Consider the following 22768-nt stretch of genomic DNA (forward strand, 5'->3'; position numbering starts at 1 on the left):
AGAAAATTAAAAAAAAAAAAAGTAAAAAAGAAAATGTACTCCTAGTATTTGGAGTCTGCTGACTTATTTCGGTATAAACATTAAAATGATGTGGCACCCTATCTTTGTCAGTCTTTCTTGGTTGCTCAAGATAAATATAATCTAAGCCTTAGAAACTTCCCTGTTGCCCTCATCCAAGTGAGCATGGTTTTGTTTTCTTGGTGTGTGGTTGTTCTGGTCTTTGCAACGAGCATTTGAGCACCTGCAACATGGCAGGGTCTATTCTAGGAATGCAAAGACGTAGAACACATTTCTGTTCTCAGGAAGGTCCTAACACACCCGTTAGGAGTCAGATCTCTGGGCGAGAGGTCAGGTGCCTTGGATGAAGGCAGAAGCCTACCATGGCTTAGACAAGGGTGACTGTGGTTGCAGTCGGTAGCAGGCAGATTCAGAGCATATTTTGAGGCTACGTCTAACAGGACTTGCCACTTGAATGGATGAGGTATATGACAAAAAGAGAAGGCTCAGAAATGGCTTTGAGAGTTTTGATCAGAGCAGCTGACTAAATGGTGGTGGCATTTGCGAAGTTGCAAAGGGCCAGGGGAGGAATGAGTTGTGGGGGAAATACCAAGTGTCCTGTTTTAGATGTATTGACCTCGAGACGCCTAAATGACGCTACTTTCTCAGGGGTTTCATTCCAGTGCGGGTGACCTAAACGCTGTATGTCTACTGCCAGGTGGTGCTGGGCGCTAAGAAGAAACATCAAACAGGCTAACAGGGACAGAGTGTGGCAGGAGATTTAAAACACTTGCCTGTATTGAACACGGGGTCCCTGGACATTTTTCATCAGGAATACGTTACATTTCAAGGTTTTTTCTAGTGACGGAGTGGAGACACCAGATCATTTCTTGTGGAAGGAAAATCAGAAATTGAACTGGAAAGGGTGGCATGAATCAAATGGATGAATTTCTTTCTTTCCTAGAATAGTCATATGAATGTACTTGAAGAAGGAAGGTAAAGGGAAGGGCCCTTGGTGAGGGTAGAAGAGGCAGGGGTAAGGCGCCTGGGTGGCTCAGTCAGTTAAGCCCCTGACTTCAGCTCAGGTCATGATCTTGCAGTTCGTAGGTTTGAGCCCCCATCGGACTCTGTGCTGACAGCTCAGAGCCTGGAGCCTACTTTGGATTCTGTGTGCCCCCCTCTCTCTTCCCCTTCCCTGCTCATGCTCTGTCTCTCTCTCAAAAAAAAAAAAATTTTAGAAGAGGCAGGGGTTAAGTGTGAAGCTAGGGTTCCACGGTAACAGATTTATGTCCCAGGAGGCATGGACCTTCTCTTTGAAGGCTTCATTGTAGAGACTCTTAATTCTTGCTCCAGGTGCTGTGCGCGTTAAATCATCCCTATACCATTTCTCTGGGGAGGTCCTGCTTCTCAGGACATTGGAAGCAGTGAACAATCTGTAGGAACACAGTTTCCACAGCAGTGCCTTTAAGAAGCTGGAGCTTGGTTTGTGGTTGCCATGGTAGCAGGGGCTGGCTGCATACACCATCTCACCCAGGCTCTCCCGATCTAATAACCAACATTAACAATTGCCTGAACTCTCACACGAGGGGTTCTTTTAGCAGACTTGCTTTTCTTTTTTTTTTTTTTTTTAAGCCTCTGTAATACATCCTTTAACCTGTTTTATTTGGGGTTGTGTAAAACCCAAAGGATTGAAGAAAAATCAGAAGAGGAATTGTTTCAAAGTCCTCATTCCTATTTAAAATACTTAAGCGCATGGGGCGCCTGGGTGGCTCAGTCAGTTAAGTGTCCGACTTCAGCTCAGGTCACGATCTTGTGTTTTGTGAGTTCGAGCCCCGCCTGGGGCTCTCTGTGCTGACACCTCAGAGCCTGAAGCCTGCTTCGGATTCTGTGTGTCTCTCTCTGCCCCTCCCCCACTTGGACTCTGTCTCTCTCAAAAAATAAACATTTAAAAATAAAATAAAATACGTGCAAAGTGGGTAAAGATTTGCTTGTGCCCTGATCCTCTGATTTTCCTGTTGTTCAGGTTTTGTTTTGTTTCATTTAGAAAGTGATCAGATCCTTATTTATTTGATAAGTCCTTACCAAACTCTTTGTGAATGTAGCTTCTTGGGGCTCTGTACTCTCATGGAAAACCACAGGACATTTGGGAGTCCTGGGCTCTTTTGCACCTAAGGATTTTGGTTTGCCAAGATGGGAGAGAGAAAGAACTCTCTGTGCAGGCGTGAGGGATGGTGGATTTTGCCAATGCCCCTTGGACCTCTTCCTTCAAATGGAGGGAAGAACCGTTTCCTCCATGGAAGAACCATGGGAGAACCAGAGACTTCCGACACTAGGGAAACTGAGAGTCTAGGACACCTTTCCAAGGTGGCCCTTCATCCCTTACAACCCAATGAATCTCATACACTTAACAGACACTCTCCTCTCCCTGACTTCATCCCTCCCCTCTCTGATCTGAGGCCATGAGTTTCTAGCTCTAACAGTGTGTGTGGGAGCCAGCTTTTACTGGCCGGAGAGGCCTCTTTCCAATTCCACATTCGGTGATCCTATGTTAGTAGTTTGAAATCAGTAGTTTGAAATCAGACATGATGGGAGTGTCTATACACTGTGGAAACCCAAATGATTCAAATCAGGTGGCCCCCTCCCTCTCCCCAGCCCAGAGATGGTTGTTAACCACTTAGCAGCATACCATGGTATCAGACCCTTTCCTTATCTTGGGCAGGGGGAGTGGGGGCTGTGTGTTGCTGGAGGGCTGGATCAGGGGCAAGTCTCTTCTATCACTCAAGATGCCATGTGGCAATGAAATGATAGGGAAATGAATGAAAGTGCTCTTAGCTCTGGCGAATCTATATTTCTTGAGAACAAGATGAAATAGATTTAATATGAGATTTTCTCTTTCATAACAAATATGAAAATAAAAAATACTTGATTATAAAATCTTTTTAAGGAATGAGTAAGTCACGGAGCTGAAAGGCACAGCATGGGGAATATCGTCAATGGTATTGTAACCGCGTTGTCTGGTGATAGATGGCAGCTATTTTCTAGTAGCTATACTGTATTTGGTGGCTTGCCTTCAGACGTAAAAACCTTTTCTTTTCTGGGGCTTCCAGCTGGCTCAGTCAGTAGAACACGTGACTCTTGATCTCAGGGTTGTGAGTTTGAGACCCACGGGTGTAGAGGTTACCTAAAGAAATAAAAAAATAGTTAAAAACACTTTGTTTCTAACAGTGTCATCCCATTTACCAAAAAAAAAAGCTCAATAAATGTTTTTGAAAGATAAACTCAAAGCCCTTAAGCTAATCTGTGTAGTTGTGATATGATTTTTTTTTTTTTCTGTAAGTGATTATTGAGTTCTGTGGTGATGGAGGGTAGGATGCACAGTGAGACACAGAATAAGAACAAAAAAAGAGCTAAGGAGGTCCCTGGGTGGCTCAATCGGTTGAGCATCCAACTCTTGATTTCCGCTCACATCATGATCCCAGGGTCATGGGATCAAGCTCCGCGTTGGACTCTGTGCTGAGTGGGGAGCCTGCTTGAGATTTTCCCCTCCCCAACTCGCGGGTGTGCTCTCTCTCTCTCTCTCTCTCTCAAATTAAAAAAACAAGAGTTAAGGAGTAGAATCTAAGACTTACATCTTGAAGCAGGCATCATCTTCATTTTTTTTCATTCAAATCAACAGCCACAGTTGCTACATTTCTGGACCCCAAGTATTTCCCTGTGCTTTATTATTTTTTTTTATTATTATTTTTTTTAATTTTCTTTAACATTTATTTATTTTTGAGACAGAGAGAGAGCATGAACAGGGGAGGGTCAGAGAAAGAGGGAGGCACAGAATCTGAAACAGGCTCCAGGCTCTGAGCTGTCAGCACAGAGCCAGACGCGGGGCTCGAACCCACAGACCGCGAGATCATGACCTGAGCCGAAGTCAGACGCTCAACCGACTGAGCCACCCAGGCGCCCCCCTGTGCTTTATTTTTGACTGACTGAGTTATTTATTCAAACTTAGTTATTGGTTCTTATTCAAAAAGAACTTTTTTTTTTTTTTTTTTTTTAATGGCACCTTGCTTTTCTTTCCGTATTCTGTATTTTTTCACCTTCCAGTGGTCGTGGAAGTTCCTCATCAGGGTGTTGTTCACAATAAACACACAAACCAAAACACCAGAACCCCATTTATTCAGCACCGTAGAAGACATACTTTTCTCAGTGACTTACGTCTTCCCTCCTCAAACTCCCAAGACCTTTTTAAAACCATTGCCCCCCTCTGAAATCCTTATAAAATGTTTTGAACATTTTCCTTATTTCTTAAACTAAGAGTTGACACTTTCCTTGCTGAGATAGGACCAGCCATTTTCCTGTAGTGCAGAAGCCACTATTGGAATGGTCAGTTTTTAAATTTTGTTTGTAGCCTTAAATGGCCAGTTGCAAAATGACTTTCGTCGCTGGTGTGGTCATTGTCCTGGCTCAGCTGGCTCTGCTTCCCCCCCTCTCCCTTTAGCTTCCCGAAGGGTGCTTATGTATTATTAAGCCACTCACCCAGCTTATTTACTAGATCTTAGGCAAAAGCCGAGAAGGCGATTCACCAAGCTTATTTAGAGTTACCCATTAGATTGGATTTTATTCACGCTCCAACTGAGCTTGTGAGAAGTAAAACCAGTCACCTTTCAGGAGACTTTGTTGCGGTCCTGTCGGTTACTTGGCTTTCCCATATAGAATATGGGGATAATGAAGTCTACCCCGAGGGATGGTTGTGGAGGGGTAACAGGAAGGGCACATGAAGTTGATCTGTATGCGTAGCACCAAACCGACGGGACGCCACGGGACCCACTGCTGCTGGAAGTCAAAGCCACCTCTGCCTCTCCGTAGGCAGCACGCAGAGGGTCGGTGTCCCTTGCTTTAGAAGAGGAGCTACCGATTAATTCTAATAAACCCCTGGCTGTCTTTTTCTAATTGGTTTATAGTTCCATTGGTTAAGGTGAACTGGGAACAAATTAACCTTTTCGTATCTGCCTTTCTCTGCTTTTAAATACAGAGTGGTAGTTTGACAGATGTGTGCACAAGCATGCTTTTAATAACACCTTCGTCCTTTTTTAAATGACCAGCAGCAGAATCTGCCTTTGGCTCTGTCCCAGAAAACACATTGCACCAAGGTTTGCAGACCTTGGTTTGCATTTATTTAAATGTCACGGGATGGACGCTTTCTTTGTGAGCAGATTCCAAAGATTTGTTGCATACCTAAATCTTTGATGAATGTCAACAACGTAAGGGTACATTGTACTTGAACAGGTCAAAACTACGTACAAACAGACATTGGCAGATAGCAGGGCTGGATATTATGCTTTAGCCTCCCTGCATGCTCGGTCTTCTAGACCCAAATTCATTCTTGATTCTGTATATGAACAAAGTACCGTGTCAGTCTGGGTCTTCTGAGAGCAGACATCAAGACAGAACTCGCCATTGTAAGAGATTTATTGTAGGGGAAGCCTGCAAAGGATAAAGGGGAGAGAGAGCAGGTGCAGGCAAGTAATTAAAAAAAATAAGCCAGGGTTGGGGTGCCTCGGTGGCTTAGTCGGTTTAGCGTCCGACTTTGGCTCAGGTCATGATCTAATGGTTCGTGGGTTCAAGCCCCGCATCAGGCTTTGCGCTGATAGCGTGGAGCCTGCTTTGGATTCTCTGTCTCCCTCTCTCTGTGCTCCTCCTGCACGCGTTCTGTCTCTCAAAAATAAATAAACCTTGTGCTCGCTTCGGCAGCACATATACTAAAATTGGAATGATACAGAGAAGATTAGCATGGCCCCTGTGCTAGGATGACACATAAATTCGTGACGTGTTCCATATTTTTTCTTAAAAACTGAGAGCAAACTGAGGGCTGATGGGGGGTGGGAGGGAGGGGAGGGTGGGTGATGGGTATTGAGGAGGGCACCTGTTGGGATGAGCACTGGGTGTTGTATGGAAACCAATTTGACAATAAATTTCATATATTAAAAAAAAAAAGAACAAAAATAAATAAATAAGTAAATAAATAAACCTTAAAAAGAATAAAAAATAAAACAGGGTAGTCCTGTATCAGTTCCTGCAATCCGGATTTTGTTGATTGCATTTGGTAGTGTCATTTAAACGTGTTCCTCTGGCCCCTGAGTATTAGATCTGGAGGCTTGATCACGTTAGAATTTAGTGTTTGCCCCTCGTCTTCCTCCCCTTCCTTCCTAACTACTTCTTCCATCGGGAGGCAGATAACATCTGGTTCTCTCTCTTCTTTTGTGTGATGTTAGCAGATGTTAATGATTATTACACTAGATCCATCAATTAGGGGGCGCAAAATGCTGATATTCTTTTAAAAAAAAATTTTTTTTTACTGGTTTTATTTTATTTTTCAGAGAGAGAGAGAGACAGACAGACTGTAAGTGGGGCAAGGACAGAGAGAGAGGGAGACACAGAATTCGAAGCAGGCTCCAGGCTCTGAGCTGTCAGCACAGAGCCTGACGCGGGGCTCAAACTCACAAACTGTGAGATCATGACCCGAGCCGAAGTTGGCCGCTTAACTGACTGAGCCACCCAGGCGCCCCGCAAAATGCTGAAATTCTAATTTTACTTGTCTTTACTTATTGGCTAGCGTACTTTTATACAACAAAACCTCCCTTTGTTAGCTACTTGGTTGCTTTGAGGTTCACTGCAAATAGGAAAGGCAGGATGACTGTCAGATTCTTTTCTTTCAGTCATTTTCAAACTGGTAAGGTGGTTCCTTAGCATTCTCCAAAGATGAACCAATGAGAATTTTTCTTTGTTTAATATCATTATGAATAAGTGGATTTCAGCATCGCAGTTGGGATTCTTTGGGTTTTTTTCTCCACCCCCTCTCCCTCTTGCTGTTATTTTGATTTGATACTCAAATTCTTCCATCTCTGGCCAGTGGGAGTTTCTATAGGTAGGTTCCTGAGCCTTTCTGTCACCATCCAGGCAGTCTCACGTAGCCGCCTCACTTTCTGGTATGACTGGTTCCAGATCCATCTTTGCACATTTCCTACCCTACAGCTGAAATAGGTCACAAGCCGTGATTCATTTCATTGGAAATTCATTGTTTAGGAACCGGAATCTGGGTGTTGGGAGTGTTCACTGCTTCTAGGTAGCTAATTTTTTCCAAGCTTTTTCACTGGGCAGGACTAAGAAATATGTAGTTTTTTAATGTTATTTATTTTTGAGAGAGAGGGAGGGAGGGAGGGCCAGAGAGAGGGAGACACAGAATCCGAAGCAGGCTCCAGGCTCCAGGCTCTGGACTGTCCACACAAAGCCTGATGTGAGGCTTGAACCCACGAACCATGAGATCATGACCTGAGCCGAAGTCAGATGCATAACTGACTGAACCACCCAGGCGCCCCTGTATTTTTTGAAGATAGAATCTAGCCGGAGATCATACCAGCAATTCCAATTCATATTCAGGACTACAGGATTTTTACTTAATGTCATTGTTCTTCTATCTGAATTTCCTTATCCCCAGGCCAAAAACCCTGGTTCTCAGTGACATCGGCCTGATTCTGCATTCACTTTATCCCACACTACATCCATAATAGCCTCAAAATGACAATACTAATGCCAGCTCCAGGGAAACGATTGCTGTCTTCCGGATGTATACTGTCAGAAATGAGCTATCAGATTACTGAGTTTTAAAATCACGTTTATACCATTTTACCCAACTTATCCCAGGTGCCCTTCTTATGTCTCTTTCACCCTAATATGCTAACAAACCCTCTTTTTCTCTTTGAAGTGTGTTTATCTCTAGTCTGCTTCGTACTTTTCGTAACGGGAGTTTAAAGATAACTAGGCATAAGCTAGCATTGGAAGTGCAAAAACAACGTAGATTTGAAAATAAGTGTGTGCCGACATAGATTTCCTTACTCTGTGAGCTGACAGATCTGTGAGATCTGTGAGCAGCAACGAGCACACCTAGAGCCCAAATCTTGGTTTCTAATGCTGTCAAGGCTCATCGGAGAAATGGCTGATTCAGGGGCTGCACAGAGAGACACAAGCTGAACCTAGAACATCTTGTAATACCAGAAAGTAAGGAAGCACCCAAGCAAACACACACACAAGCACACACACACACACAAAGTGATGGGGCCATGTCAGAGTGACACAAGAGCCAACTGAAAGAACTCTCAGAGACCAAAGCTGGAAGGGTTTGAGCAACAAAATAAATAACATACTATCGGATTATAACCCAAAGTGTAATACAACTATCTGTGGGTCTACACTGATGTAATAAGGTCATGATTGAATATGTAAATAAACGGGGGAGGGAGAGAAATCTACCGTGTGGGAGAATTCTTAATAATTTATATAGACACATCACCCTCAAAGAAGTGGAACATAATTCCCTACGTCTTAAAAAGTGTGGGGTGTGCATAGACTTCCTTCCAAAGAATACAGGATTGGACGGGAGAAGAAGGAGTAGTTTTACAGTGGAGAAAACTGGCAAATGCCACCTCAGCCAGGTAATCAGGATTAACATCAGTGACAAGTCATGTTAATAGCACACATCCTTGTTATAATGTCAGTCCACCATATTTTCCCTACTTTTCTGGTATTACTGTACTGGGTTTTAAATCGATCTTTTATGACAGTTTTTATTTACACATAAAAACCTGTGCTTTGAGCCAATGAAGGAAGTGCGACGCATGGTTCCTCCCTTTGGGAACTTGGAATCTAGCGGGAAAAACAACTAGCAAACATGTAATCCAGAGATAAATCATGGGAGGTGATTATAAGGGTTTTTTAACTTGAGAAAAGCACAGATATACTGAGGGCTGGTGTAGCCAGAGGGAGTTTCCAGGAAAACTTACCCTTCTCTTTATACCATCAGGATTTCTGGATGAAGGGTGCGATAAGGGTTGACTGAGGGTTCGACACATTCTCTTAAGTAAGATTGCATTATCACTGTGGAATTTAAGAACGACAACAGATGAACACAGGGGAAGAGAATGAAAAATAAGATAGAAACATAGAGGGAGGCAAACCATCAGAGACTCTTAAACACAGAGAACGAACTGAGGGTTGCTGGAGGGGAAGTGGGTGAGAGGATGGGTTAAATGGGTGATGGGCATTAAGGAGGGTGCTTTTGGGGATGAGAACTGGGTGTCCTATATGAGAGATGAATCGCTGGGTTCTACTCCCGAAACCCAGACTACACTGTGTGTTAACTAACTTGAATTTAAATAAAAATTATTACATTTTGTCAACCAGCCTCATGATGGATAATATTATGTTAATGTAACAGAGGATAGATGATAAAACTGGTAGCTCAGTTAATCACATTGTGGTCGGAGTTTATTAGAAAGATAGCAGAATCTGTGGATTATGAAGGGTGTCCTTCCTGCACTCATTTTATGTGTAGATCTGGCTGAATCTTGGATGTTTCATGTTCAGGTCTTAACATGTTCCTTGATTTTTTTTTTTTAAATTTTCCTCGTAGGGCTGTCTGCCGCCAAACTCTTAGCTGAACATGAAGTGAATGTTTTGGTCTTAGAAGCGCGGGACAGAGTTGGAGGAAGAACATACACTGTGAGGGTAAGTGATTTTTAATGCTTAATGTATAATTTCTCACTCAAACTAGAAGTGGGAGCGATGGAAGGCACAGAAGCCATGTGTCCTCTAGAGCCTTCAGCTACTCCAACAAGTAAGCATCCGTTGTGGTCAACAAACACTGACCATTTGTAGCTACGTGGCTGGAACCGGAAGGTATTAGGCTAAGCGAAGTTAGTCAGAGAAAGACAAATATCATATGGCCTCACTCATGGGAGGACTTTAAGAGACAAAACAGATAACATAGGGAAGGGGAGCAAAAATAACATAAAAACAGGGAGGGGGACAAAACAGAAGAGACTCATAAATATGGAGAACGAACAGAGGGTTGCTGGAGGGGCTGCGGGACGGGGAAGGGGCATGAAGGAATCTATTCCTGGAGTCATTGTGGCACTGTATGCTAACTAACTTGGATGTTAATTGAAAAAATAAAAATAAAACAAAACAAAACCAAATAAACACTCACTGAAGAGTGAACGCCTCTGACCTTCAGTAGCTTATAGTCTAGTGATGAAAACAAACGTGAACAAATAACTTCAGTACACTGTCATAACTTCCATACCAGAGACCTCAGTAGACTAGGTAGTGTCTCAGATGGGGTTACGGTTTGACTGGACTTGAAATGACTGTATACCCGTAACACACACGCGCGTGCGCACGCGCACACACACACACACACACAGAGTATAGGTTCCATCTTTATTTATTTAGGGATACACAACTTAAAAGAAGTATGGCTACATGGGTGGCTCAGTCGGTTAGGAGTCCAGCTGTTAATGTTTGCTCAGGTCATGATCACGCGGTGTGGGGGTTCGAGCCCCATGTCGGGTTCTGTGCTGACAGCATGGAGCCTGCCTGGGATTCTGTCTCTCCCTCTCTCTCTCTGCCCCTCCCCCTGCTTGTGCAATCTCTGTAATAAGCAAATAAGTAAATAAATAAACTTGAAAGAAAAAAAGTGCGGCTACAGTAAGCAGAAGCAAAATGCTGCATATTTTTGTGCAACTTTGTCCTTGGCCCCTGTTTCCTAAGAGGAGGGCTGTTGGGAGGGACACTCTTTGCTTGGGGAAGGTCGGCTAGACATGAGGACGAAGCTCAGTTCTTGCTACATCACTGCCTTTTTAGACTTGGGCTGATGTCACCATTCTAGGAAAAAAAAAAAAAAACAACAACGCATCCCAAGTATTGTTTGCCATTATTCAAGGGCACGGTCGTAGGCAGTCAAGTCTGTGGGAGCTGATGGATGCGCACAGGGAGACGACATGGGGTGGGGAGGAGGTAGGGCCAAAGGCAGAGGCTTGGGGAGCATGCAGATTTAATGGGTGCAGAGGCAGCGGAGCCAAAGCGAAGCAGCGGTGGCAGAGGCAGATGGGTGGAGGAAAGAGGAAGCCCCTGTGTTTGTCAGTTAGGTCATTAATGAGAGCCTTTCCTCCAGCCCGCAAATGGAATGGTAAAGGCTGGAGATCGACAGGACGAAAGCAGCCGGTTGCAGTGACCGGAAAGAGAGGCAGCATCTATCTAATGAGATGTGTTGGGCTTACAGCAAAATGGCTTCTGCAGCGCTAGTCACAATGGCTTGAGCAATCCAAACATGCAGTTATTTTGCATAAGAAGTGGTCTGGTGGCAGGGAGTCCAGACTGGCGCAGGGCAGGGGGCAGTGGGGGGGCTCAGCTTTGTCATCAAGGCTTTATGCTCTTTCTGTCTTCTGCTCAGCCATTCTTTGCATTTTGTCTTATTGTCTTATTGCCTAATGGGCACCAGATGGCTGCTGTAACTCTGAGCACCAGTCCTCACTGAGGACAAGAAAGAGGATGAAGAGGCAAGCCGAGGTTTTCTTTTTAAGTTTGTATTTAAATTCCCGTTACTTAACATACTGTGTAACCTTTGTGTCAGGTGTACAATACAGTGATTTGTCACTTCCATAGGACAACCGGTGCTCATCACGACCAGTGCACTCCCGAATCCCCATCACCTGTTTCATCCATCCCCCTACCCACCTCCCCTCTAGTAACCATCAGTTTGTTCTTTGTAGTTAACGTTTATTTATTTTTGAGAGACAGAGTGAGAGTGGGGGAGGGGCAGAGAGAGAGGGAGACATAGAATCCGAAGCAGGCTCCAAGCTCTGAGCTGTCGGCACAGAGCCCGACGCGGGGCTCGAACTCACGGACTGTGAGATCATGACCCGAGCTGAAGTCAGACGCTCAACCCACTGAGCCACCCAGGTGCCCCTGTTCTCTGTAGTTAAGAGCCTGTTTTGTGGTGAGGCGGCCCCAGCTTTATCTGCAACAAAGCTTTTCCTTTACCAGAAGACCCCCAGCAGACATTTGCTTTAGTCTATAGCTATGCCCTTAGCTGCTGGGGAGCCCGGGAAAGCAAGCATTTAGCATTTCCAGACTGCATAATACAAGCAGGCATGGAAAAGGCAATATGAGTGGATGTGGAATAGCTAACCAACATGTGAACTAGAATATTGTAGACTATGTTTTTCCGTTAGACCAGGCTATGCTCCCCCTGTCATTTGCTTCCTACGTTTTTAAAGTTATTTATTTATTATTCATTTTTGAGAAAGACGGAGAGAGTGCGAGCAGGGGAGGGGCAGAGAGAGAGAGAGAGAGAGAGAGAGAGAGAGAGGGAGAATCTCAAGCAGGCTCTGTGCTGTCAGGGTAGAGCCCGACATAGGGCTCGAACTCACAAAAACATAAGATCATGACCTGGGATGAAATTGAGAGTCTGATACTTAACCGACTGAGCCACCCATGCGCCCCTGCTTCCTACCTTTTTATGATTTTCTATTTTTTATTTTTTTAACATTTGTTCCTTTTTGAGAGGCAGAGAGACACAGAGCATGAGCAGGGGAGGGTCAGAGAGAGAGGGAGACAGAATCCGAAGCAGGCTCCAGGCTCCGAGCTGTCAGCACAGAGCCCGACCTGGGGCTCGAACTCACAGACCTCAAGATCATAACCTGTGTCGAAGGCGGACACTTAACCGACTGAGCCACCCAGGTGGCCCCCTACCTTTTGAGATGCACGCAGGGATGAAAAAAAAAGATACACACAGGGATATACCATGGGTCTGTTTTCACTTTATTCAGTTCTGAGTGCTCTACAGCCTTGCTACTCAGTGTGATCCATGGACCAGTAGCCTCAGAGTCACCTCCCCGCCAGGAGCTTTGATAGAGATGCAGAATCATAGGCCCCTGGTCCTAGACCCACTGAATCCAAATCTGCATTTTGACGAGCTCCCCAGGGGATGTTACTGCAGTGCTGCTCTGTGGGGTGTGTTTGCTTGCTTGCTTTAAATGAATCCCGATTAATCGATTAATCTATCTGGAGAATTTCTGAGCGCTTCCCGGGGCACTGGGAAGCTATTGGTCTGGAATTGAGGAGACTGAGATTCTGGCCCCTGTACCGCCTGACATTCCTTCTTAACCTGGGCCAAGTCCTGCTGGCACCTCACATCTCTGTCTTCCCACCCTGGCCGTGAGATACAATCTAAATGTACTTCAAGCTCCCTGGCAACTTCAAGTTCTAATTGAAGACAGTGTGTTGTAGTGCAAAAGAAGGATTGCATATTCTGCGTGTCTGACCTTATTAGATACAAGTCCCCTGTCATTTTCAGAAAATTATGCCTTCAGTTTGGCGATAGTTATTCAGCTATTCCTTAGCCCTCCTTTCTTATCTCTAAAACCTTTTGGTTATTAAATAGGAGCATCAGTCATGTTGCAGATTTTCAGGTAAGAACAAGTTTCTTGATCTAAAGGAAATGAGAATTCCAACATGCCTGTCCCCATCTGTGTTATTGCCCCAGGCTGATTTTTCAGGCGGTATCATTTATATACGTCAGCACCATACAGGAAGTATTGTGTGTGAAGCATGATAATTGTAACTCTTTAGGTATATGAGGAAAGAACTTTGAAATGCACTTCGAAATGCTTACAAAGTAGGAATTAACATTTGTGAGATTTCAAGTGAATAGAAGGAGAATAAAGGGCTTTGAGAAAAAGGAACAGAAATGGTATTTAATAAGAAACTGAACTGGATATTGTTAGAATTCCTACTAAGAGCAATTTTTAAAATATTATTTATTTTTGTTAAGTTTTTAATTTTTATTTTATTCATTTATTTTGAGAGAGAGAGAGAGAGAGAGAGAGGGAGAGAGAGAATTCCAAGCAGGTACCTCGCTGTCAGTGCAGAGCCCAGTGTGGGGTTCGATCTCACGAACCATGAGATCATGACCTGAGCCGAAATCTAGGAGTCGGGCGCTTAACCGACTGAGCTACCCAGGCACCCCAATTCTTTTCTTTTCTTTTTTTTTTAGTTTATTAATTTTTGAGAGAGACAGAGAGAGAGAGAGTGAGCACGCATGCACGAGCAAGTGGGGGAGCGACAGAGAGAGAGAGAGAGAGAGAGAGAGAGAGAATCCCAAACAGGCTCCACTCTCAGCACGGAGCCCAACACAGGGCTTGAACTCACGAACTCTGAGATCATTACCCAGGCTCCCCTGTAAGAGCAATTCTGAGTCAATTAGGATAATTTGGGGGTGGAGACGCCCTAACAGTTACTCTGGATCTTTAAGTACCGAAATACTACGTTTGGTGTTGTCGCTTGGCCACTGTTCAGATAGATCTCCTGTCAGTTTAGAACTTCCCAGTTTTTCCTTCGTGTGGTTCCTCTGTAATTCTTCAGGACCAAATTAATTAATTTGTGTTGTTGCCTTAATATCATCAGGGAAAGTACCATCAGGGAAGGTACCACCAGGACTCCACTAAATAGAAACAATGGACAGGGGTGCCTGGGTGGCTCAGTCAGTTAAGTATCTGACTCTTGATTTCGGCTCAGGTCATGATCTCATGGTTTGTGAGTTCGAGCCCCACGTCAGGCTCTGCGCTAACAGCATGCAGCCTGCTTGGGATTCTTTGTCTCTGTCTCTCTCTGACCCTCCCCTGCTTGCTCTCTCTCTCTCAAAGTACATAAGAATAAACTTTCAAAGTAAAAGAATCTTTCACCTTTGTAAAGAAACATCCTGTAAAAGAAAACAAATGAATGCATGGGTGACCAACAAAACCAGAAGCACACTATGTACAGAGAACAAACTGGTGGTTGCCAGAAAGGAGGTGGCTGGGGGTGGACAGAATAGGTAAAGGAGATTAAGAGGTACAAACTTCCAGTTATAAAATAAGTAAGTCACAGACGTGAGAAAAGTACAGGATAGGGAGTATAGTCGATAGTGTTGTAACAATTTGTATGATAAAAAAAGGAAATGTTCTGCAATATGCCTCATAATCCTGCACTTAGGATTATTGGCTTTAGTGTCTGTCATCTAAAGACATCATGTTTGGAAATTCCCACGACTCCTTCTTGCTTGGTTAAAGCAAGTACTTTAACCAGTTTTGTTTTATATTTATTTTATTTTTAAAAGTTATTTATTTATTTATTTATTTATTTATTTAGAGACAGAGACAGCACGAGCGGGAGAGGGGCAGAGAGCGAGGGAGACACAGAATCTGAAGCAGGCTCTGCGCTCAGTGCAAAGTCCAACTCCGGGTTCGAACTCATGAACCGTGAGATTGTGACCTGAGCCAAAACTGAGACAGTCAGACATTTAACTGACTGAGCCTCCCAGGTGCCGCAGGGTTAGTTTAAAGAAGTCAGAGGCACACTTCATTTCTGGTCTTGTGGCAGGATGGAAGCCCTGGTTACCTCTCCCCATTGGAATCAGTAAAGTGTTGTATAAAATACACTCTGCTGCCTTGACACGGAAATCGGAAATTTGCGGGCCTCCTGAATGCTGAACAGACAGCTCACGTTTCACACACCCAATCTGAACTTCTGACTTTCTCCATCAAGACCGCCGTTCCAGCAGCCTTGATGGAAAGGATGACAGTTCCGAAAAATTCAGAGTCACACCCAATATGCTCATGCCTCACATTCATTCTGTTGGCTCTGCCTTCGAAATACATCCAGAATCCAACACTTCGCACCGCTGCCATGGCAACTCCTGGGGGCAGTCACCGCCATCTCTAAGCCAGATGCCTCAGTGGCTTCCTAACTGATTTCCCTGCTCTCACCCTGGCCTCCTATAATCTAGTCTTAGTGCTGCAGCTAGAATGAGCCTCTCAAACCTAAGACAGATCTTGGCGTGTCTCTGCCAAAAAGCTTCCAGAAGCTCTCCTCATTCAGAGGTCAAGCCACGGTCCTTACAATGGCCTTTGGGGCTTCCCATGACCTGCCCCCCAATAACGTCTCTAGCCTTATCTCTAATTCTCTTTTCCTTGCTCACTCTGTTCTAGCCATACTGGCTTCCTATTTCTTGTTTTTTTTTAAATGCTTACTTATTTTGAGAAAGAGAGAGTGCACACAAGTGGAGGGAGGGGCAGAAAGAGAGGGAGAGAGAATCCCAAACAGGCTGCACATTCGGTGTGGAACCCGATGTGGGGCTCGAACTCATGAACCGTGAGATCGTGACTTCAGCAAAAATCAAGAGTCAAGTTGCTTAACCAACTGAGGCACCCAGGAACCCCTGGTCTCCTGTTTCTTGAACACACCAGGCACCCTTCTGCCTTAGTCTTTGCTGTTCTTTCTGCCAGGAATGCCCTTGTTCTGGCATATGGATAACTCCTTCATCTACTTACAGTCTTTATGCAAATGTTACCTCTTCAAGGCGGCCTACATATCCAGTGCATTGTGAATTGCAATCTTTCCTTTTCTTCTCTGCGGTTTCAGTCTCCTGTGTTCTACTTTAGCTTTTTGATTTTCGTTGCTCTTATCAACTTCTGAGAGACTTCCTTGTTATGTTCTGGGTTTATTTTCTGTCTCTTCCCATCGAATGTAAGTTCCTTGAGAGCAGGGATCTTTGTTTGGTTTACTGATGTAACAGAAGCTCCTTGAACAGTACCTGGCACCTTGTAGAAGAGCAAGGTACTTGCTTGTTGAATAAACAAGCGAATCCCCAGAGCAAAGTAAAAACATGAAGCCTAGGAAGTAAATGAGCTCAAAACTTGACTTTCACCTACTGAGCCCGAAAGACTTTGCAAATTACAGGGTGATGGCCATATGGCACGCAGGGAACAGTAGATGAAACTCCGAACCTGCTGAAGATAGGGAATTTTAATAGGAAACGCTCCAATTGGAATGCTTCATACGTGGAAGTGTGATAAAGCTTACCATTCAGAAAGGGAGAAAAATAAACCTTGCCCTCGTTCATGGTTTCCACCCAAATTTACACTACCTTTATGGTATGCTAAACGTCAGGCAGACTGTGTAAAGTGCCACACTGGCTGGCAGAAATAGACTCCAAAGAAAAGAAGTAACTCATAGCTAAAAATGAGAAATCATACAAGGAAAACAAGGCACCAAAAAAGGATAAGCGTAAAACAATGATCCAGAAAGTATTTTAACATAAGCTCAAGAGCCCATCAATGTGTTCTGATTTAAAACTTCATCTGTTGGAAATCAGAGAATTGGGCCTAATAAATCTCAAGGTGGTTCCTCCAGCAACAACCCCAAAGAAAAGCCTGCATAAAAACCTAAATGCTTGGAAAAGGATCTAGATCGGCAGGATGTACTATAGCATTCTTTATCTACTATACATGTTATTGTTGAATCAACCTCACCAGTAGCTATACAAATGGGATTGTTTCCTGATGAGTGTCCTACAGGGTTGCGCCAAGTTCTTGGGTGACAGAGAAAAAATTGGTATTTTCAGCTGCACTTTATAAGAGAGAAATAAGGCACATTTAAGGTGTAACAAATTAATTTTTTTGTTTTTAATTAAGATATAGAAACTTGTTGGGGCGCCTGGGTGGCTCAGTGGGTTAAGCATCTGACTTTGGCTCAGGTCATGATCTCACGGTCCATGGGTTTGAGCCCCGCGTCGGGCTCTGTGCTGACAGCTCAGAGTCTGGAGCCTGCTTCGGATTCTGGGTCTCCCTCTCTCTCTGACCCTCCCCCATTCATGCTCTGTCTCTCTCTGTGTCAAAAATAAATAAACATTAAAAAAAAATTTAAGATATAGAAACTTGTTTTCCCCAAGTGTTAACTAAAGTCTTCTGACCCCTTTTTCTCTTTGTACAGAATGAACACGTCAATTACGTAGATGTTGGCGGGGCATATGTGGGACCAACCCAGAATAGAATCTTACGGTTATCTAAGGAGCTGGGTCTAGAAACTTACAAAGTGAACGTATGTGAGCGGCTTGTTCAATATGTAAAGGTAAGCCTGACATTTTACTCAAGTGACCAGTGGGGGAGCACTGTATTTGGGAAAATATTCGGTTTTCTTCCTAGTTTTTTCTCAAAGCAATTGTAAAAATAGGCTCTCAGCCTTATAGTAGTCTTCTGCGTTTTCTTTCTCTTTTTAAAGAAATCCTTGGCGACCCTGGGAATCCCTGTAAGGGGTCATGCCTCAGTTTGCCCCCTCTGCACATCACACACTGTGGTCCTTAAAGGCTGCACCCTTACCCCCAGTCCAACTGGAGTAAGGGTATGAGGCTTTCAGCTTCTTTGCTTCTTCAGTGTCTATGGGGAGCAAGGGGGCGGGGACAGAAGCTACCTGTGGTAGACACATGGATGTGCCTACGGATGTGTGCGCGCTCGCGCGCGCACACACACACACACACACACACACAGAGCCACAGGCAGCCCTTGAGGCACCTATGAGGCAATTCTAAGGCCCCAAGGAACACAGTAGTCCGAGGCCAGTTCTTAAGACTGAGCGGGTTATTCATTGTCATCGATACCTGGCGTTTCTTTGCACGCTTTGATAATTTCCTCCGTACTGAGCCTTGACTCTTGGGAAGTCTAGCTGGGCTGTGCGGTTTCCCACTGTTTAAACAAGATTGTTTCACTCTGCTGATATCCAGCTGTTGCCAGAGTTATTCTTTGTCACTGAAGCCAAACATGGAGCAGCTGGAGTGTTGGAAATGTGCCTTGAGAGGTCAGGCTGTCCGATCTGCCTTCGCAGCCGGCTTCCCAGAACTAGCGTCTCGAGGGCAGGGGTCATGCACTCGTTCTAATGGCAGGATTCCCACACCGGTGATCACGTCACTCTCTGAGTGGCTCTACTCCACTCAGTCACATGGGTCTGGAGCCTTCGGGGGGTTTTCAGAGCTTGGAGTCAAGGGTACTTGTGATATGTGCACACTGATGCGCCATCAGGGGATCTTAAGACATTCTGATATGGTTTGGGATGGTTTGGGTTGTTTGGGGGAAGGGTCTGGCAGTTGCACATGTGAAAAAACAAAAAAAACCCAGCAGCCTTGAAGAAACTGGGTTCAGAAGTCAAGGGGGGAATGAAGAAAGTATAAAAAACTATACAACGCTAGCTTCGGTAGGCTTCCTGATCACTTTCTCTGTCTACACGGCAGGGTGCTTCCCTGGATTAGCAAATAATGACAACGGTGAGAATGATAGTAACTTTTATTGAGCACTTTTACATGTGTTAGCATATTTAATGTAGGGAGAGAGACCAAATCCTTTGCATGGAGTACTAAAGAAACAGTCCCATAAATTCACTCTTCAGTCCAAGTAGGAAGCAAGTGAGTCTGATGATTGTCCTGGAATCTGAGCAGACTCATGCTTATGATCTCTTCCTCTCTCACATTCAGGTGCTGAGAGATTTTTTATTTTCCCTGAAGTCTCACAGTAAACAACTAAGTGATTTTTTTTATGCATGATCTCCGTAAATCATTACATACACCTCGTTAGGCAGGCACGATTATCTCCGTTTTACAGAGCGGAAAACTGAGGTTCAGAGAGATAAAGCAGGTCGACAAGACTATGAAACGAGTAATGGTCTGTTTAACCCCCCGAGCTCATACCATTCATGCATTTTAGGACTCGCTTCCAAAGAAGCACACATTTAAGGTGCTGAGCACCATTCTTTTCTTTTAAGACACAATCCCATCTAAAGAAAAGATGGAGCACGGAAATACCATTAAGCCATCCTCTCACATACTTTAATCTGCCAAAGCACACATATTTTCACCCAAGGTAGACCGCAATGTTCAGCTAAAGATAATAGTGGGTCAGTTAGAGGTTAATTTATTTGAGCTGAAGGAGTCCCTGTAAAGTGAGGCGGCCAGATTAGGGAAAGGCAGGAAGACTATATTCCATGGAAGATTGTTAGCAAACCGTATAGCAAAAAATCATTCCACTTATTTAAAAATATCTCAATGCTTACTGCTGTGTCCACTTTGGTGGGGTGGGGGGTGGGGGCGAGGGGAATGGACTTTTCCCCATCACCGTAGTGCACCGGGTTAATAGTGCAAATTGTCTTTGTGACACTCTGAATTGGCTCTCGAGACAACCCAGCCTCTGTAATCTACCACAGTGCATTCTTTTCAGTGAATACCACCAAAATGAAGCAGGTGAATCCAGAAGATTGCCAGTGCCTGGTTAAACCAAGCCATATTCCTTAATGTCCAGATTGCTTCAGCTTTTAAATTTTCCCAGCGCGCAGCCTTAAAGACTGCCTCGGTTGTTTCTTCTGACAGCAGACTGTAGTGGATCCAGTTTCAATGTATTCTGGGATGATTTTTTGTTTAAGATTTTTGTTTTAAGTGATCTCTACACCCAGCGTGGGGCTCGAACTCGAAACCCCGAGATCAAGAGTCGCATACTCTACTGACTGGGCCCCCACCAGGTGCCCCTGTAGAACGATTGTTAGTATTCACCAAAGAATGGTTCTTGACCCTTGCTAGCTTGTGTTTACAGGGCAAATTGAGACTCTAAGCCTGAGCCTCTGAGCTGAGCAGTGGAGATAGACGGTTAGTGGTGTTTTGCACCCTGTCCCTTCCTAGGAGACTATGTCTGTCTACTTCATTCATAGAAGGTTCAAATCATTATGCTAAATTCATCAGTTCAATGAACAGTTACTGGATAGTCTCCTCTGTACAAGGTATTGTTCCAGGCTGGAAATACAGTGGTGGACACATGATCAAAGCTCCTGCTTTCATGGAACTTACCATTAGCTCACATTTCTGCCTGTATCCTTCGTGGACCTTGTGAATAGAATACCTGTTCTTTTTTTATTTTATTTTTTATCTTTATTTTTTAATCTTTTTATGTTTGTATATTTATTTATTTATTTATGACTTTTTTTTTTTTACATTTTATTTATTTTTGATAGAGACAGAGCACGAGTGGGGGAGGGGAGAGAGAGACGGAGACACAGAATCTGAAGCAGGCTCCAGGCTCTGAGCTATCAGCACAGAGCCCGATGCGGGGCTCGAACCCACAAACTGCGAGATCATGACCTGAGCTGAAGTCGGATGACTTCAACCGACTGAGCCACCCAGGCGCCCCAATGTTTATTTTTGAGAGAGAGACAGAGTGAGAGCAAGGATGGGACAGAGAGAGTGGGAGACATAGAACATGAAGCAGGATCCAGGCTCTGAGCTGTCGGTGCAGAGTCTGACGCGGGGCTCGAACTCACAATCTGTGAGATCATGACTTGAGCTGAAGTCGGATGCTTAACTGACTGAGCCACCCAGGCGCCCCTAGAATACCTATTGTAATTCTGGTTTAGCAGATCCTGATTCTTTTTTTTTTTTTTAAGTTTATTTATTTTAGTAATCTCTACACCCAGTGTCGGACTGGAACTCACCACCCTGAGATCACGATGCGCATGCTCTACTGACTGAGCCAACCAGGCTCCCTAGTAGATCCTGATTCTTATAGAATAGGTTCTTGGACAGGTTTTATGAATGTTGTGAATTTGATAATGGCTTTATTTAGGAGTTTATATCTGCTTTGTGAAATTAAATTAACCATGTTGTTTTTAACCTAAAAGGTGGATTTGAAGTAGCACCAGCTAAATGTGTTTAAAACATCTATTCTTTTCCTTTGGATGGTGTAAGGGAAGCAGGTGGACTTGAATGCTTCTTGGATTAATTGACCCATTACTTGCATTAGTGAATTAGATGCACTATCATTACGGGTTATTTGATGAGTAAGTTTCATTGAATTGTGGAGGCTTTTTGTTAAGTTTTACAGTGCCAGGTCTTGGAGAGGAAAGCAGAAATGCTTGATTTCTTTTTTTTTTTTTTTTCCTTCTTTTAATGGGTTCTTCTGATCTTTTTTTAATTTTTTTTTTACATTTACTCATTTTTGAGAGACAGAGACAGAGGGTGAGCAGGGGAGGGGGCAGAGAGAGAGGGAGACACAGAATCTGAATCAGGCTCCAGGCTCTGAGCTGTCAGCACAGAGCCCCACACGGGGCTCCAGCTCACGAACCGTGAGATCATGATCTGAGCCGAAGTCGGTCACTTAACCGACTGAGCCACCCAGGCGCCCTGGGTTCTTCCAGGTCTTAATAATACAGGTAGGGTGGAGAGAGGGAGAACACTGCATTTTGCAGGTGCTGCTCTGAAGGAGAAGTTGACATATTTATGCATTCCCGCTTTCTCCCTGCTTTCACACCCTAAATAAAAGTCAAGACTATTAGGGGCGCCTAAGTGGCCCGGTCGGTTGAGTGTCCGACTCTTGGTTTCAGCCCAGGTTATGATCTCCTGGTTCATGGGTTCGAGCCCATTGGGCTCTATGCTGCCGCTCCCCTGCTCATTCTCTCTCTCTCAATCTCTCTCAAAATAAATAAACTTAAAAAAAAAATTGAGACAATAAATATATGCCACCCATTTCCTCTTAGAGAATGGTGTGATATTTATTTAAAACAACCTAGGCTTTCCTGATAGTAACAGCTCACCAAGCAGGTTTTCCTAGTACTGGTTCTTTTCTTCCCACAACCATTTACTTGAAGGTTTCTAGGCCAATAACTGCAATCAAAGGCTTGCCACATATGTGTGTTCTGGAATACTAAGTCAACTTTTTGTTGTTGTTGCTTAGAGGTGGACTTTATTTTAGCCAGTAGGCCGTGTTGAAAGCAGGGGATCTATTTATTCATTCATTCATTTATTTATTTATTTACTTACTTACTTATTTATTTTTGTTAGGGTGTCTTAATGCTTGCCAGAAATAACTGCGTTCTGACCCCTTGCTTATAATAGTGTTTCTTTTGGATCAGGGACATATATTTTTAAGCTGCTTTTAACACCGTTTTCTATACCAAATCACGGAAGGCGTATGTTTTGTGTTCAAAGAAAGTTATACTTTGACTTTCAACGCCGCTCTGTAGGAAGGCAGGAAGCCAAGGGCATTAGGCTCTTCTAGGGATATTGCTTGTTGTGTCTTTCTTTCCTTTCTTTTAA

General features: G+C 44.0%; 1 protein-coding gene and 1 non-coding gene across 2 annotated transcripts in view; both read left to right on the forward strand.

Annotated features, from left to right (window-relative positions):
• The window catches only part of LOC106972520 (amine oxidase [flavin-containing] A), a 71548-nt gene that overhangs the window by 11918 nt on the left and 36862 nt on the right, over positions 1–22768 (forward strand). The window contains exons 2-3 of the mRNA XM_015069510.3: positions 9458–9552; positions 17638–17775. Of these exons, the coding sequence (XP_014924996.3) occupies positions 9458–9552; positions 17638–17775 (233 nt within the window). The remainder of the gene's footprint in view (positions 1–9457; positions 9553–17637; positions 17776–22768) is intronic.
• Positions 5727–5833, forward strand: LOC113597596 (U6 spliceosomal RNA). Its single transcript, XR_003418381.2, has one exon. It is a non-coding gene; the product is annotated as a U6 spliceosomal RNA (small nuclear RNA).

Source organism: Acinonyx jubatus, chromosome X (genome assembly GCF_027475565.1).
Source record: "Acinonyx jubatus isolate Ajub_Pintada_27869175 chromosome X, VMU_Ajub_asm_v1.0, whole genome shotgun sequence".
NCBI lineage: Eukaryota > Metazoa > Chordata > Mammalia > Carnivora > Felidae > Acinonyx > Acinonyx jubatus.